Source organism: Aristolochia californica, unplaced genomic scaffold (assembly GCF_029961685.1).
Source record: "Aristolochia californica isolate CCGP_79_NKW_82.1479 unplaced genomic scaffold, dmAriCali1.0.hap1 SCAF_10, whole genome shotgun sequence".
Taxonomy (NCBI): Eukaryota; Viridiplantae; Streptophyta; class Magnoliopsida; order Piperales; family Aristolochiaceae; genus Aristolochia; species Aristolochia californica.
The window spans coordinates 33110473-33127924 of record NW_027181771.1 but is presented as its reverse complement, the minus strand read 5'-3'; the positions used below and the strand labels follow the sequence as shown (position 1 = coordinate 33127924).

Genomic DNA, 17452 nt, shown 5'->3' with positions numbered 1-17452 from the left:
GTAAATAATATACTTAAATAAAACATATATACCTAATCACCAAATTAACCAAAAAAAATATGATTATAAGTAATTTAATGTAGAATTCAAATATATTAATTAATTAATTAAAATATTATATTAATAAATAATTACAGTTTATTATACATTAATACAATAATTACGTGTGACAATTAACTGTGCACTGATTAATTATTAAAAAAGTAAAATTAACAAAAGTGAATATAATAAATTAATTAATTAATAGCATAAGATATATTTTAACATCAAAATAAATAATTAAACAAAAATAATTGACCACTCTTAAATCACTAATTTAAAACAGTAATACAAAATAAATTAACCTAAGGAATTCTTTTTCAAACTAATAAAACCAAAATCTTTGTACTCACTAATCTATGTGAGACTAGTCATTTATGTAAAGTTGGTTTTAAGGTCGATTAAAAAATGACTAGTCAAGTTAATACCCTATTTCACAACTAATAAATCTAATGAAATGAAGCCGTATTAACATGATAGAGTCAGCAGGGCTAGGGCTGTTTCCATCACGAGAAGCAAATACCTCAGTAAGAGACTTTCGAGTTTGGTCTGCACTCTGCGCGCCGTCTTGGGTCACTATTACATAATGCCTCGCCGGAGAGGATGATGACACTTGAGGTTGCCGGGGGCATCTATGCAAACAGCGGAGGGAATGTCATGAAGATGATAATATCACCCCTCAGAGGAAAGGTAGTTTGTCATGGTGAGGGACCCATTCCCGCGCTTCTTCTCGGCAAAGCACGTTCTCAAGCTCGTCAAATCCCAGAAGGACGCTCTCTCCGCTATCTCCGTTTTCGATGCCGCCTCTCGCCAAAACGCCTATTTTGCTCACACTACTCCCGTCTTCCTCATAGTCCTCCGCAAGCTCGCCGCTTCCAAGGCCTCCAATTCTCCCACTTACTTGACTGATGCCGCCTCTCACGTCTCCTGGATCATTGAGCTCATTCGCAACAGTCGCCGTAAGTACCCCGAAGATATTGCGCTTGCAGCCATTAACGCCTACTCCGCTGTGTCAATGCCTCAGGCCGCTGTTTCAATTTTCCAGGACATGGGTCAGATGTTCCGATGTAGTCCTGGGATACGATCCTACAACGCGCTCTTAAATACATTTGTTGAAGCCAATCGGTGGGACCAAGTGGAGTCTTTCTTTGCCTATTTTCAAACTGTTTCCGTCTTGCCCAATTTAGCCACTTACAACATTTTAATTAAAGGATTGGTTAAGCGGGGGCAAGTCGAGAAGGCAAGATGCCTGCTGGACACGATGCGCACTCGTGGAATTCAACCCGATAATGTTTCTTATAGTACAATTCTTAGAGGTGTTCTTAGAACGGGTGATTTGGATAATGCATTAGACTTGTTCGAGGAAATGCCTCAGGCAGGAGTCGATCCTGATATTGTTTGCTATAATGTGATGATAGACGGGTTCTTTAAGAGAGGTGATTTTAAAAAGGCAATGGTTGTATGGAATCAATTGTTGAAGGGGAGTTATGCTTATCCGAATGTGGTGACCTACAATGTGATGCTCAATGGTTTGTGCAAATTGAGGAAGTTTGATGAGTGTGTGGAGATTTGGCATAGAATGAGGAAGAATGAACAGGCTCCTGATTCTTTTACTTACAGTATAATGATACATGGGCTCTGTGACATGGGTAATGTGGAAGGTGCTGCTGAACTTTGTTACAGGATGGTAGAAAAGGGATCAATGCCAGACGTTGTCACATGTAATGCATTGCTTAACGGCTTCTGTAGAAATGGAAGATTTGAAGAGGGTTTGGTATGGTGGGGGTTGATGGGAAAAAGAGGTCACTGTAATATAGTTAGTTACAATATAGTTATAAAAGGTTTGTTTGAGAAAGGTCAAGTGGAGGATGCAGTGAAAGAATGGGAAGGCTTGCCTGCGACTGGTTTTTTTCCTGATGCAAATACCTATGGGGTTTTAATTCATGGTTTGTGCAAGAGGGGATATGCAACCAAGGCCTTGCTGATGTTGAAAGAAGCAGAAGACAAAAATGCCGAGCTTGATGTCTTTGCATACACGTCAATGATAAATGGGTTATGTAATGAAGGGAGAACAGATGATGCACTATGCATTTTTTACAGGATGGAACTCCATGATTGTATACCGACTTTGCAGACATACAATTCACTGATCAATGGGTTTTCTCAGGCTGGTAAAATTGCAGAGTCCTTTCAACTTTTTGATAAAATGGTTGGAAACGGTTGTACTCCAAATGTTGTCACATACAATACTTTGATAAATGGTCTACTTAAAGTGGAAAGATTTAGTGATGCTTCACGCTTGGCAAAGGAGATGCTGGAAAAGGGATGGAAACCAGACTTGATCACTTGTAGCTTATTATTAGATGGTCTGTGTCGAGATAAGAAGATTGATGGAGCGATCGAGTTGTGGCGACATGTAACTAGGACCGGAATTAAACCAGATGTTGTTCTATATAACGTTGCAATTCATGGTCTTTGCTCGGCAGGTAGAGTAGAAGAGGCTTGGAGGTTGTTCTCAGAGATGATGAGTAAGAATTGTACACCTAGTCTTGTAACATATAACACACTGATGAATGGGTTCTATGCTAGGGGTGATTCTGAAATGGCATCCAAGATTTGGACTGAGATGGTACAAAATGGACTGGTACCGGATATCATCTCTTATAACATTGTTCTTAATGGACTTTGCTCCTTTAGTAAAGTAACTGAAGCTGTGAAGTTACTAGATGATGCCTTGTCTCAGAGTGTTATTCCAACTGCTATTACTTGGAACATACTAGTCCGGGCAATACTCAACAATACAGCACCCCTGGACATCATCACTTGAGGAATGACTACGAGAGTTCGTGATCTGAGTGTGGTTCTTAGAAGTGGTCGATTGTTATAACTCTAATTACTATATTAGTAGGAGTGGCATTTCTGATGCTTCAACCTGGAGGTTTGCTGTGGACATGCTCAGGAGGATCTGAAAAGCAGAGTCATGGAGACTACCTTCTAATTCTGTTCGTTAAGCTGAGACAGCAGAACTACACAAGCATGGGCAGCTGTATTGGTATAGTTTTCTTTTTATTCTTCAGAGAGAGATAAAAGAAAAGAGGTAAAAGATATTAATGGTTTCAAACAATTGAAGACTGTATTTGCAAATATGAAAACAAACATCAGAAAGCTTCTTTTTTCTCTTTAAAAAGTCAATACAGAGCATCGGATGTCTTAAATTACATGGTTTTGGTGATAGAGAAATGTTCCCAAGATCGGATATTGGTGCAAAAGTAAAGACAGCTTGATGTATCAAACCCGAGGAAAGAGAACTCCTTTGGGCTTATTTTATCATGCTATATCCATCCGCCTGTCATCCTGAAAATTTTACTTCTAAATAATTTTAATAGTCTGAGAATCTGAGTTATATATACAGAGAAATCAACCAGAAGATATTCCTTCCGTCTTTGCTTCTATTTCCTCATTTTTTCCTCTTCCTTGTCTTCTGGTTTTTTAGGTGAAGCTGACATCTTCTGCTCGTAAAGAAACTGAGCAACCAAACCCACCAATATGACTCCCAAAGCAGCAACTTTCCGCCAATCTGACTCCTGGGAGAAGATCAAAGCATCGGCAATTGTGAAAATCAGCAAGCATATCAAAGCTAGGTAAATGTTGCTCCGCACTTTTAATCCAAAGTTTTCTTTGGTGACCTCTCTGAGCTTCTCCACTTCCTCCGCTGCATTTACTTCTGCTTGGGGTGGTTTCTGCTTCAAGTTCTTGAAGAACAAGCCTTCATTCCGGTCCTTATCTAGTTGATCTTCAAAATCTGCCAACAACTTATCGTTCTTTTCTATTTCCTCTTTGTTGGACTCTGCAGCTTCCTCAAAAGCCTGCATCCGGCTCTCCAAGTTTTCCATGATCTGTTAAACAAAAACAGGCAAGCGGGCTATGACCAAGAAACAGAAAAATCTGGGAACACCCATAAAACTACCGAAGAAACCGAGTGGTTGCCCGGAACCTTCAACAATTTACACAATAGTGTAGAGATTTACGGACCCGATCGCTGGCTTCCTCAAGTCCTTTCCGTGCATTCTCTGCAACTTGGTCAAACTCGGCATTGGCCTCTTCGGCAAATTGAGTAAGATAAGCAGACCGCTCATCCAAGTAATCTGTGAGGCGAAACTTCTGGGCCTGAAGCTGTGCAATTTTCGCAAGCAGCTCCTGCTTGCGTTTGTCTCCTTCAGACGAGGGGGGTCCACCCGGTTCTGCCGCATTTGAACTGCAGAAAGAGAGGGCAAATTTCCTTCTGCAAATCAGTTTCCGTGGACGAAGGAAGTAACAATTTGTGGGAGAGAAAGAGCTTTGAATGGCCCTCACCGCGTTCATATTTTCTTTATTTTTCTCTCCTGCTATTGGGAAGGAAAGGAACGGAGGTACAAAACCTTGTGATAAAGTTTCATTTTTTCAGCACCTCTCGTTCCCTGGAGTGGAACGATATCCATTATCTGATTTTGGAGTTCTGAAAATTGACCTTACTCGAGGATATTTATACCATTTTGTCCGATACTCCACAAGTTTTCAGTGAATCTGATTCTTCTCTTGACAAAGTTAAAATGGAAGGAGTAGTAAAAGGAAGAATTTCTTCACAGCTCGTATTCCACCTTTCCCCGCAGTGGAGAAGTCTTTTGTGGTTTTCCTGCACAATCAAATACTTCATTAATATGGATTTGTTTAAAGAATCTGAAAGCTAAGAAAGCATAAGAATAAAAGCTTTATTATCTACATACTCTTGGAACAAAAACTGATCTGAGTTTTTGTTAATGTGATGGCTGAGCAAAGTTCCATAGGAAATTATAGACACAAATTCTGATATATCAGACATCCCATGTCGGTCATACCACCCGTATCAGCCGAAACGTATCGCAGACGTCTCGGATTCTCTGGGGGTAGTCAAAATTGATTCGAGTTGGACCTCTGATCTAGTCACCAACTGGAGGACGCACTGGGTTCAAGAATCGATCTAACGACATCTATTCTACGCTTATAATAATGGTGGTTGGTGTCAGCGTGGAGCACCAACTGGAGCGCTCGTGACGTCTGATCCTTATCTTCCGACTTTGGTCGTCTGTCAGAGAGGAGGAGCTGAATGGCCGAACCTCGGAGACAAATCCTCCAGCTAAGGAACAAGACTACAGGTTGAAAAGTCAACGCAGCTCGGTCTCAGTGCAAGTTTCTCATGGTTTACTTGTTCTTCTGAGCTTTCGTCATCTTCTTCATTGCCGCCTCCTCGGGTTCTTAAAAGAGTAAGAAGCCATCGTCCCAATTCTTTGCAGAGATAAGAGGAGGAATTTCTCTGTGCTACTTTTTTCTGTTTCCTTGAAATTCTGTCGCCTCTTGGAATGGCTGAATTTGATTACCAAAGTTCTTCATGGGCAACCAACACACAACCGGCTCTTGATATTTTTGAGTAAGAACAGCTGTGAACAAAGTCTTGAAGGTGAGTAATTTGCTTTTTCTTTTACACCAGTCAGATATTAAGGGATTTGTACAGATCTAATGTAATCAGGATAGAAGTATTTCATAGACGAATAATTAATTGGGTTTACCTTCAGTGCTGAAAGTCCTCCCAGCTCTCCCACTATCTTGATAAGGTAACAAACAAAAGGGCAACAAGATACAAGAGGGGAAGATTACATAAGCAAACAAATGCCAAAAATCTGAACTAAGAGAAAATTCAAAATAGGAGGGAAACATCGAAAGCAAGCTGTTGACGGCTGACCCCCTCACTCGTCAAAGTGTCTGCCCCTCTATTCACACCCATAAGAACAAGTTATGGGTGACTGTAGTTGGATCTACGAATGTCCCAATCTCATCAAAATACTCCAAGAATCCTCCTCCAGGCCAACGAAATGACTTCTGCAAAGTCTCCTCCAACAAAGCTCTGCCACTACTAACTCGCGATGCCAATGGGGCACAAGGAGAACTTTCCTGGTTGGATCCCTAATCACTCCCCAATTGCCAAAGGCCCAAGATCCCCCTTAGAGCTACCATCAAAGTTAAGTTGCAACTAATCTTCTGAAAGAGAAACCCAAGCTTTTCGTATTTCCTTCAATTCAATTCTCCCTTCACCGTTCTTCGTTAGAGGGATAATGCACAAAAAAATAGATCTCCCAAAGAAAGAGAAAGTAAAAATTTAGTCCAAGATGATCCACTCTCCCAAGAGAAGGAGAAATAAAGAAAGAACATAGAAGATAAATATTGTGTTAATACTTAGTAGTTATGTATGATAATGTTGGATACTTGTACGTTAAAAGCTTTATAGCTAATAAAATGTTGAAACCAACACTCTTGCATTTATCATTACTTGGCCAAACCAAGGCTCATATATGGCTCCTAAAACTACATAAACACCACCATGATTCAATGGGATCAACCTTGTAGGCCATGGTGACTTTCACTCCAAAGGTCTAAAAATCTATTACCAAAGGACCCACATAAGGATCGAGGCTTTTTGGCTCCCATTGTCAAAAGGAACTTGATGTTGGTGATCAAGTGGGCTGCTAATAGTTTCCCCCATAGCAACTGTACAGACATCAGAACAAGATTTCGGATATCATTGCTCACCTATGCATCAAATGGACCCATAACTTCCACGAGGCAAACCTTGTAGACTCCCTAGCACAATAACCGACTGTCCTGCAACTCAACGACTTAGGTGAGTGAGGTTGTTGAACCTCGAGTCTTCTATTTTGGGCAATTCTGCCCTAGTGGGCCCAAGTCCTGCCTTGAACTTGGACAATCTGACCCGACTTGGACAAATCAGACTTAGATTTCTGGGAGACCGAGTCCGAGTAGGAACACCATGCCTAAAATTCCTTTAAAAAAAAAAATTTAGTCAATCATCAAGATCTCTTTCTTTTTATCCTAACCATTAGACTAAAGCCCTTTGTTTTTCCTCACAATTTTCCATCGGGTTCGCTTTGATTTCCTAATTGATCTTTGCATTCATCTTTTCCTCATACAGGGATTTGTGCTGTCAATTTGCACTGTTATGTTGAAAAATATAATTATTAACATCAAGAAGAGTACAAGGCAATTGATAGTACAGATGCTGCAACACCAAAATAAAATATAGTCTTTAAAGCTCACCAAATCAAAAGCAACCCTGCTCTGGCAAAGTCCTTGGTATCATTATCAATTCATAAACAAATTATACAACCCCAAAAACACCTCAAACTAGTTTTCCCGATAATCGGTAACAAGACCTGAACACACTTAACCAATCATAAAGCAAACTGAAAGCCTAAGCAGTTTTTGTTAACCTTCCTGCAACTTCCAGTAGAGCCTAACATGTATAATTCTAACTTACAGACACAATTCAATCATGCATAAGTCCTATACATTTACAGCACTTACTACCTTCTTATATTTGTACCACCTTGCTATCATCAGATACACTCCAAAGTTCATAAGGCTAAGTATCGCAAGGAGCCAATAGAAGTAGTCAAGGTGGCCACGATTTAGGTTATCTGGTATCCAACCAAGCTTTCCATGTTTGGTGGAGATCGTTGTAACAATTGTAACAAGGAGGGTACTTAAATAGTTCCCTAGAGCAACAGTAGTAAGTGATAGAGCAGAGCACATGCTGCGCATGGCGTCAGGAGCCTGGTCATAGAAGAACTCCAACTGTCCAATGAATGTAAAGACCTCAGCAGCTCCCACAATGAAGTACTGAGGAACTTGCCAGAAGATTGACATGGGGATATGCTCCATGTCATAGTAGTTGCGTCTCCTCACCATGTCGAGCCTAACAACCTCGAGAATCCCTGCAGCTAACATGGAGAATATGGAGATGACAAGGCCAATTCCCATTCGTTGAAGTTGAGTAAATCCACGGTCATGACCTGTGTATCGTCTAGCCACTGGCACTATGATGTTGTTATAGATAGGGACTCACATAATGACACTAATGGTGTCAAAGATGGAGAGGGATGCTGATGGTATCTCAAAGTGGGGGCCCATATGAGCATTCATAGTCTGACCTTGTAATACAAACATGGTGCTCATTTGACTATATACTGTTGCAAACATAATGCCAGTGGCCCATACAGGAAGCAGTCGTATAATAGACTTGATCTCCTCAACTTGGGTGACAGTGCATAGTCTCCATGGATCCACCATACCACCTTTGATCTGATCACTTTATGAAGCCACAGCTGCCTTGTCAAAGAACCTGCTTTCCCTCGGTTGGATGAACCATGATTGTCACTTTATGTCAGATAAATGAATATTTCTTTCTGTAAACTGTTAGATATGGTTTTTGTAACCTTTTATTCTTTCTTGCCTCATTTTTTCTGATAACATCTTGTTCTTGCCTTTAAATCATTTTTCAGAAGACAAAGGAGAACAATGAAATGAATTACATGAATTTGAATTCATTTCAGTTCTTTCAATATCTGGACTAACTGCAATTGATCATTGTCTGACATGGAAATCTATTACTATCAGATTTAAAAAGAAAAGTTACTTAAACAAATGTCTTCAGTTTTGAAATGTAAAAAAGAAAGAGAAGCGAGCAAGAATCTTTATGTTTTATCACTGGATGAAGCTAGGTAGTGTTTGACTGTCCCAAAGACCTCTAAGATGTTAACAGTTCAGAAGGTTCTATCTGAGTTCTGGGCACAGCATAGCAGTTTGAGTTCTGCCCCTGTATGCAAAACATATGATAATTGGGAGAAGTATTACAGTTTTCTCTTTTACATAGTGTATGAGGTGAACCTATGGACACACCAACAAACACATGTGAAGACATGTATAATCAGCCACACTTAATCCATTCAAGATGATTCAAAGCTTCCAGTTAAAGCATATTCTTAAATATCTAACAAGAAAGGCACTGCTGCAGGTACCTGAACTGATTTGAGTGATCAAGCTTACGGCTTCCTTCTATTGCAGACTCATCATCAACATTCTCATAAAGAACAGAATTATTAGCAGGCACTTTGACATCATATTTTCTTATAGATGCAACAATGACTTGGGCTAGTCGTGTTAAGGGACTCCCTCCAGGTTTCTGACGACGGTACATGGGGGATCCAGACAAGAAGAATATTAAAGCAATTGCCATGGCAACAGCTGGGATTCCGAAACCCCAACCCCAGCCAACATTCATCTGTATCCAGACCAACACTGAGGAAGCTATGAGAGCACCGATATTTATTGAAAAGTAAAACCAATTGAAGTAAGAACTCTTTATTTTCTTTTCTTTCTCATCAGTATCATCAAATTGATCTGCACCAAAGGATGAGACACAAGGCTTGATTCCTCCAGTCCCAAGAGCAATTAAGTAAAGTGCTACAAAGAACACAGCACTTTGGACTCCTTTGGGATGACAATCATCACCATGGCAGGATGGTCTAATCCCAGGAATAGAGGCTGAAAGGGTTAACAATGTCATGCCCTGCATTCAGAAATATTTTGTGTTTGAGTGTCAAACAGAGGAAGAGCTTGTTTCAGTAATGATCTGATAAGAGTCCTGGGTACCATAGCAAGTTCAGGTTCTCAACTATTCATATCACAGTAACAATGGAATAAGTGAACAAATAATCCAACAGAGGGTTGAATTCATCAGGTTTTGAGCTTATGAAGTTTAGGTGATCTTGAAGAATTTCTCTGCAACTTACAATGACATAGATGATTGAGAAAGCGAAAATAGTTCGGTATCTCCCCCAGTATGCATCAGCTAGGAAAGCACCAATCAACGGAGTGATATGGCATGTTCCTGACCAATTTGTGACATTGTTGGCTGCTGTAGCATTAGGTTGGTGGAGACGCAGTTTCATATATAGTACCAAGTTCGTTCCCATTCCATAGTATGCTAATCTTTCACAACATTCATTTCCTAAAGAAAATGTCCACAATTATCATGAGAGCACACACACACACACACACACACATATATATATATATATTGATTGACTGATAGATAGATAGATAGATAGATAGATAAGATAGAGAGAGAGAGAGAGAGAGAGAGACTATGTAACTTAAAACGTACCAAGAATGAAGGGTAGGGTCCTCTTGTTGCCTGTTTTCTTCTTGTTAGTAGGGTTGTTATGCCGGTCCACTGTTCCATCTTTTGTATAAGTATCTTCTACAGCCATTTCCAGGATTACGTTGTCTTTCACCTGCCATGCCATTGGTTTGACGATTAAGAACATAAAAGTAAACATCAACAAAGAAATGAGGTCACATCAGGTGAAATTATGTTTTCTGACCTTTTTTTTTCTTTTAAAAAAAATATGAGATCGCAAGACATAGTTTCACCAGATGTATATAACACATGCAGGAAGATCGAGGGGCTACAATTTACTTAGGAAGCAAAACTGACACGTAGATGTCTAAGGAAGATAATTTTATCTAGAGAAAGATCATGAAAATAAATGGAAAGTTCTACATAGATGCTGATTCTGCCTGTGCGAGGGCTTCTCCTCATAGTGGCCCTAATTTTCAACAAAGTGTGTGACGGGAAGTACATTATGGGAAAAGATTTAAAAAAATAAAAATCTCAAGGTTAATTAAGTGAGATAACATCCTGTAGAGTGCGTAGAAAACTTTCAAAGGCAAAATCCGATGTTCGACAAATTGCCAGCATAAAAGTGATTGAAGTAGAAGAATGAGGAATCTGGAAGGTGCACACCTGTAACTGGAGGAAAGCGATTACTAGATATCTTACCACAGCTACTACAAACAAAATCGAAGCACCATCTAATTCGAAAACCCACCACTTCTGGACAAAGGCACTTCAAAATACTTGGCCGGAGAAAGTTCATCAGACATTTCAATTTTACAAGGCATTGCCAGAATACATTTCTTAGAGCATCGCACGGAAAAAGGGAAGATTATCGCGTCCACAAGTTCATAAAAAAAAAACTATCGAATCCTCTACTTGGCAGCTAACAGTTTTTTTCTGAATGTGCTGTAAAACAACCAATCCACACTGCCAGCGAATTCATTCAGAAATCAATAGAAAAAAAAAAAATACAAGGAGAGAGAGAGATACCCCAAAGCAACAGCGTCCTGTACCAGTCCACTGCAGAATATTGTTCTCATACAAAACCAGACAGTAGGTGACTGAGTGATGAACGAAGAAATTTCAGAGCAGATGAAATTTTAGATAAGATGGTCAGATTCCAAAGCGAATCTTTGATCGCCATGGCGTCGGTCAGTCAACGAAAACTACAAGCAGCGGGACCCTTGCATTGCAACTTTTCCATGTTATTCCTTGACATTTGCCAAGAAATCTAGCGGTTGAACAAAAAAAAATCCACGATGGAACGGCAGTGATTCCAGTTCAATTATTTGACGACGCGAAACGATTGACTTACAATTCGAATCTCCAATCTTGTTGCAGCTGGCGGCTAAAAGCGTTCCCCAGTCTCTCAAGCTGTACTCTCATCCACAACATGAGGTCACGCTTCCAGATTTTAAAGTAAATTTCACTTCCTATTGATCGTCAATCCAAGAAGAGGGGTTAGAGTTCAATTAGACCGATTAGCTCAATCTCTACCACCGTCCACAAGGGAATGAACATCCATGCATGCAACAATGAGGAAGGAGGAGGATCCCTCCCCTATCCCTCTCCTTTTGTCCCCTTTTTCTAGTGTCATCGGGGGACTATCCCCTGCTGGTTATCTGGTTAGATCATTGAGGTTTGACCTATTTTCAAGTCTTGCACAACTCTAACACGGAAGAGGGACCAAATTGGTTGAACTCGGCTCAACTAGACTCGAAAACTCTTCCAAGGAATTAGTAAACTCGCTGAAAGAGATTGAATTATCTTCCACAATATATTATGTTTTGGTGAAAGCATGGAACATTCTTGTATATTCTAAAAATGTGGAAAAAATGTGTCACTTACGTATCGAGAAATATTTGTTAGTGAAGCAGCTCAACCACTTACATGTTTATCACGTGGTGATTCAAAAATAAATACTCACCAAAATCCTTAACCAACTAATTCTATATCGTATTTGTTATGAATTGGGTCAACTAAACAAACAACTATCAAGAGAGTATTGACGCACAAGAAGAAAGGTAAAATAATAAATCCTTCCCTCGTAATGTCAAACGCCTGGCTAATACAATTCAACAGACCGATCTTTTAAGTGCGGAAAATCAAATACCTAACATATGTAGACGAGGGGTGAAGGCCTTGTATTTTGTTTGGTAAATGGTTAGCTCTAGCCCTTCCCCACCTCTTAATCTTAGCTTTTAAACAACAAAACAAAGGTGATTAAATCGCTGAAAGGCATTTGTCACTGGCTTCCATGATCGCTCTGGGAAGGACTACCTTCACCTGCAATTTCTAACTCTGCTCCCAAAACCCAGATCGGGTATCGTGGCAGTAACGTAATTGGTATGCGAACCACCCACCCGATACGCCTTCTCGTATCGGATCTTCGGTAGCTACAACTACAAGTCTATATCAAAACTAACGATCGCAAGCGGGCCCTACGTTTGGTGATCCGGATGGTTCATCTAACGCTCCTTTCCACGACTCAATTCATCTAATTTCGATCCGGGCCATGCCAGATCAACGGCTAGGATCATCAGCTGTTCACTAATAACAATTTAATGTTTAAACAAACCACAGAGATTTTGTGAGCGGCGTATCTGTATGAGAGAGAATCGGAGCTTCCGTGTCAAACCGAGACGCGGGCCAGGCGGCTTAAGAATCCCGGAATTCAGAAGAACTTGGAGTAATCTAGTTTAGGTTGGGTAGATGGGCAGGATTATCGTTGTTAGAAAACTAATTCAGTTTGTTTAATGGGTTTAAAGGAAAGAGTAGTCTTGTATTTTTAATGAGGAAGTGGGAAAACTGAAAATGGAAGTGAAGGGATCTAACTCGTGGATAGGAAGAAGAGCAGGAGGAGAAAGGTCTCGTCTTTATGTAACATGTAAGAAATCTAAAACCAAAGAATTTAAGGGTTTTCTGTGAAAGTCTTGTTATTAAAGAATCCATTCCACCTAACTAATAAAAACGACATTGCAGCAGAGTTTTGAATCGCTTTATAAGGGTGCGTTCGTCTGTCATTCGAACACAGAGACGAAGTCAAGACCTGGGGACGAGTTTAAAAAGAGAAAAACGAGTTCCGAGAGAGCAAAAACGGTAGAAAAATGGAGGCCTGGTTTCGCATCCTCCTTCTCTCTCTTTGCCTCGCCCTTCCTTCTCTCGTCGAATGCCGCGTTCGACATTACAAGTTCAATGTAAGTACAGCGAGTACTAGACAATGAAACCTCTCTTCTGCAATTTTTTTCCTGCGTTCTTTCCCTTCCAACCAGATGAATGCGATAAAATTTAAAACTTCTGTGACGAATAGCCCTGGAATAAATTTTGCAGGTGGTGGTGAAGAATTACACGCGGCTGTGTTCGACGAAGCCCATATTGACTGTCAATGGCCAATTCCCAGGGCCAACAGTGTACGCGAGGGAAGGCGATAACGTGCTTGTCAAAGTCGTTAACCACGTTAATTACAACGTATCTATCCACTGGTGAGATATCTCAGTAATTACAAAGATCTCGAATTTTCGCTAATCATGAGATGGGTCTTGGATCTAACTTCACACTCCTTAGGTGGGTTTGTTGTACCCCATTAGATAAGTCCAGGCCACGGAATGGGACTTCCCACCCAATTACTATTAGAATTGGACTATCAATTCTAATAACAAGATCAAATTACTATTGAAGTGTTTGTGGGCCCATTGATAGATTTGTAACACCTATATCCATCGGTGGACCCAGGGGCTCTTCTAGAAAGATGGATTCTTAAGTAGTCGAAATTAAATAAAAATATTATTATTAGTTTTATTTTTAATAAAAATTGGTGGAGGTGATGAAATGGAAAAATATCACAGGCATGGAATCCGGCAGCTCAGAACGGGTTGGGCTGATGGGCCGGCGTTCATCACTCAGTGCCCGATTCAGCCGAAGCAGAGCTACGTCTATAACTTTACAATCACGGGCCAGAGAGGCACGCTTTTGTGGCACGCTCACATCGCCTGGCTCAGATCTACCGTCCATGGCGCCATTGTCATCCTTCCTAAGCTCAAAATTCCCTATGTTCCTTATCCCTTCCCAACTCCAGATAAAGAACGTGTTATCCTACTGGGTCAGATTGAATCTCTTCTCCTCCTGGGGCTTTTTTTTATTTTGTTACAGTTTCTGATTCAGTTTCTGATAATTGGTTTCTTCGTTGGATTCAGCTGAATGGTGGAAGGCAGATACCGAGAATGTTATCAATCAGGCCGTGCAGCTGGGTATTGCTCCCAACGTCTCAGACGCCCACACCATTAATGGTCACCCCGGTCCCGTTGCCAATTGCTCTAGCCAAAGTACAGTTTCGATTTCTTGGGTTTGATTGTGATTGATCCGATTTCATCTTTCCAGTTTTTTGCTCATCCTGGATTTTGCGATGTTTACAGAGGGGCACATATTGAAGGTCGAAAGTGGGAAGACGTACTTGCTCCGTCTGATCAACGCTGCCCTCAATGAGGAGCTCTTCTTCAAGATCGCCGGCCACGCGTTGACCGTGGTAGAAGTCGATGCCACCTACGTCAAACCCTTCACCACTGACACCGTCCTCATTGCACCCGGCCAAACCACCAACGTCCTCCTCAAGGCCGACAAAATCACCGGCAGCTACGTCGTTGCGGCATCCACTTTCATGGACACACCGATAGTCGCCATCGATAACCAGACTGCCACCGCCTTCCTGCATTACAACGGCACCCTCGCCTCCTCACTCACCACTTTCACGCAGACTCCCCCAAAGAACGCCACCCCCGTGGCCAACAACTTCACGGACGCCCTCCGCAGCCTCAACTCCAAGAAGTACCCAGCGAAGGTCCCCCTGACCGTCGATCACTCGCTTCTCTTCGCCATCGGCCTGGGCGTCAACCCTTGTGCCACTTGTAACAATGGCGGCCGAGTGGTGGCCGACATCAACAACGTCACCTTCATCATGCCCACCACTGCCCTTCTTCAAGCACATTACTTCAACATCAGTGGCGTCTTCACTGACGACTTCCCTGCTAATCCTCCGATTAAGTTCAACTACACAGGCAACTTGACGACCGCGAATCTCGCCACTCAAAACGGGACGAGGCTTTACAGACTCAAGTACAACTCGACTGTGCAACTTGTGTTGCAGGACACCGGGCTGATAGCTCCGGAGAACCACCCCGTCCACCTCCATGGATTCAACTTTTTTTCTGTTGGAAAGGGAATAGGGAATTACAACCCCAAGACTGATCCAGCAAACTTCAATCTAGTCGATCCAGTCGAGAGAAACACAATCGGGGTCCCTTCCGGTGGATGGGTCGCCATTAGGTTCACAGCTGATAACCCAGGTGAGTCCCATTTCATTATAATTAGCTCTAGCTGATGAGTAGTCCATTCATTGTCGCTGAAACATTTCATTACTCTCTGGGAATTCTCCCATGACCTGCTTGCAGGGGTCTGGTTCATGCACTGTCACCTGGAAGTGCACACTACTTGGGGACTGAAAATGGCGTTTGTGGTGGACAACGGTAAAGGGCCAAACGAATCACTGCTGCCGCCACCCAAGGATCTCCCCAAATGCTAGGCTGCTCGAAGAGCGACCGAAGACTCCTTTATTGTCCTGTGAACAAGATGAAGAGACGGAAACCAATTAAATACCAGAGAAGTGGTGCCATTCCTTGGTGTTGAGACTAGATTATGGAGACATTGTTGAGACGACGACAAATAAGAATCAAAGGAGCGTTGTAGATGCGCTGCAGCTTTGTTATTATTTTTTTGTATTGATGTTTATGTTTGCTTGTGTAAATTTATGTTTCCATGAATGAGAGCAAGCTCCAAAGGATCTTTTCAACAACTGAACCATGTTCAAGTACTGCAACTGCTGCATCAAACACTTTTTTTAGGGCCTTGAAGACACCATAACTTACAAACAACTGGGATATCATCGGGGGTTCCGATTTCCAGAGCTGCAGCTCAGTTCACTGAGGAATTAGAGCTTACATGAATGGGCGCAATCTTATTCTTCAAAAATCGAAATCTCAGAGAATCTCGGAGCTTTTTTAACTGCACAAGAAACGGGTCATCCTGTAATTCATGACCAATTCCATCTCATGCTGAAACATGGCCAAAGAGATCTAAGGAAAGTTTCTGCAAGAAATCGCAGTGATTCCAAATCCTTACTTCAAGTGATTCAAACGGCATAGCTACTGGCAAGTTAATGCGGCTTTGATTTTATCACTGGAAATGAAATAATTCCATCTATGCGCACAATCACAAGAGGATCTTCTGTGTAAATTTTTTCCATAACTCTAGAAAGTTTCCAAAAATCAGTAGAGTGGAGTTAATACGAGTAGACAAAGCGGCCCATAATGTTTTCAAAACTTTTTCCCAAATCTCCAAATGCTTTATGCTTTTTCCAGAATCAAACTATTGGCGACCCCAGAAAGGGTAACAAGCCCTAAACGACACCAAGCACATGTGTTAGGTAAAGAAAGCTGGGGCTCAAGTGGATCACAAAGCAGCATATCTGGTGGGCTGTTGATTTCTGATTAGTTACAAACCATGCAACCCAGCCTAAGCAGCTCCCTTAGAAACCAAGCAACCCTCTCTCTTTCTCTTTCTCTCTAAGTGGTTGGCTCAGGCGAGCTGTTTTAATCATTCAACAACCTCAGAAAGCTCTTCCGGATTGCAGCACGTCGAGCATCCATTCGTGGTGAAAGATGAAAAAGAAAAAGAAATTAAAGAGAGGCCTTTGGAAATGATTTGACTCTGATGGCAGTCCAATAATGAAACCTGAAACGTTCTGATATTATAGTGATGCCTCCCCTTTCTTCCCCCATCAAGTCCTCTTTTTGAATATCCATTCATCTAGCTTGCTTGTCTGAGTCTGGGTACAAAACCAAAACCTTCTCATGCTTCTCTTCTTAGTTTCTTAGCTGTAAAACGAGTTCAGTATAAGACCCAACAAGCAGAGTGGCTGCTCCATTTTCTAAAGAAAAATGGAAGAAAAATAGAATAGACAACACAAAAGAACTTCCATAGTTGAGCAGATTTCTCTGTCTTACAGGATGTTTATATTATGGAAAAGCATAGTAGTGAATGGAGAAGATCCCATTCAAAGTCGTCCACTCGTACGCTTCCATGAGTGCACGAGTGCTGAATGAACTGTTCTTCCTACCACAAAACGATTGCTTAAACTTAGTCAACAGAACGTCATTGTTGACAAGCGTGGAGGTATTTGATAATGGGATCGATCTCAGCAGGAAGTCACTCAGATAATTGAGTTGATTTCCATGTTCCCTGCAGAGAGGCAAACGATTCATTATTCATTTGCCACCCTCCAACAAAGTATCCGTCTTTTTCTCCCACCCCAAA

At 41.3% G+C, this 17452-nt stretch overlaps 3 protein-coding genes and 1 pseudogene across 4 annotated transcripts; 2 read left to right on the top strand and 2 right to left on the bottom strand.

Annotated features, from left to right (window-relative positions):
* Positions 1-581: 581 nt before the first annotated feature.
* On the top strand, positions 582-4579 carry LOC137937033 (pentatricopeptide repeat-containing protein At3g09060). Of its 2 annotated transcripts, none has more exons than XM_068782068.1 (3): positions 582-3091; positions 3533-3680; positions 3893-4579. In XM_068782068.1, the coding sequence occupies exon 1, from the start codon at positions 740-742 to the stop codon at positions 2864-2866; it is 2127 nt and encodes a 708-aa protein (XP_068638169.1). In that variant the 5' UTR covers positions 582-739; the 3' UTR covers positions 2867-3091; positions 3533-3680; positions 3893-4579. The 2 variants fall into 2 exon arrangements, with proteins under 2 accessions (XP_068638169.1, XP_068638161.1); XM_068782060.1 differs by having other exon boundaries at positions 582-3136.
* On the bottom strand, positions 3215-4401 carry LOC137937046 (uncharacterized). The gene is made up of 2 exons (XM_068782081.1): positions 4072-4401; positions 3215-3935 (listed from the first exon to the last, which is right to left on the bottom strand). The coding sequence occupies exons 1-2, from the start codon at positions 4399-4401 to the stop codon at positions 3489-3491; spliced, it is 777 nt and encodes a 258-aa protein (XP_068638182.1). The 3' UTR covers positions 3215-3488.
* A 2661-nt stretch (positions 4580-7240) lies between the features above and the next one.
* LOC137937017 (protein NRT1/ PTR FAMILY 8.1-like) lies at positions 7241-11157 on the bottom strand (annotated as a pseudogene).
* A 1976-nt stretch (positions 11158-13133) lies between these two features.
* On the top strand, positions 13134-15932 carry LOC137937027 (laccase-4-like). Its single transcript, XM_068782047.1, has 6 exons — positions 13134-13284; positions 13418-13569; positions 13933-14186; positions 14281-14409; positions 14500-15426; positions 15532-15932. The coding sequence occupies exons 1-6, from the start codon at positions 13195-13197 to the stop codon at positions 15660-15662; spliced, it is 1683 nt and encodes a 560-aa protein (XP_068638148.1). The 5' UTR covers positions 13134-13194; the 3' UTR covers positions 15663-15932.
* Positions 15933-17452: the final 1520 nt, after the last annotated feature.

Bases quoted from the DNA above. Each gene is read 5' to 3' on its own strand.
- LOC137937033 (XM_068782068.1), top strand. From the start codon at position 740: ATGGTGAGGGACCCATTCCCGCGCTTCTTCTCGGCAAAGCACGTTCTC.
- LOC137937046 (XM_068782081.1), bottom strand. From the start codon at position 4,401: ATGAACGCGGTGAGGGCCATTCAAAGCTCTTTCTCTCCCACAAATTGT. The intron at 3,936-4,071 runs GTCCGTAAATCT...TTTGTTTAACAG, and splicing joins TTGAGGAAGCCAGCGATCGG to ATCATGGAAAACTTGGAGAG.
- LOC137937027 (XM_068782047.1), top strand. From the start codon at position 13,195: ATGGAGGCCTGGTTTCGCATCCTCCTTCTCTCTCTTTGCCTCGCCCTT. The intron at 13,285-13,417 runs GTAAGTACAGCG...TAAATTTTGCAG, and splicing joins TTCGACATTACAAGTTCAAT to GTGGTGGTGAAGAATTACAC. The intron at 14,187-14,280 runs GTCAGATTGAAT...CGTTGGATTCAG, and splicing joins AGAACGTGTTATCCTACTGG to CTGAATGGTGGAAGGCAGAT.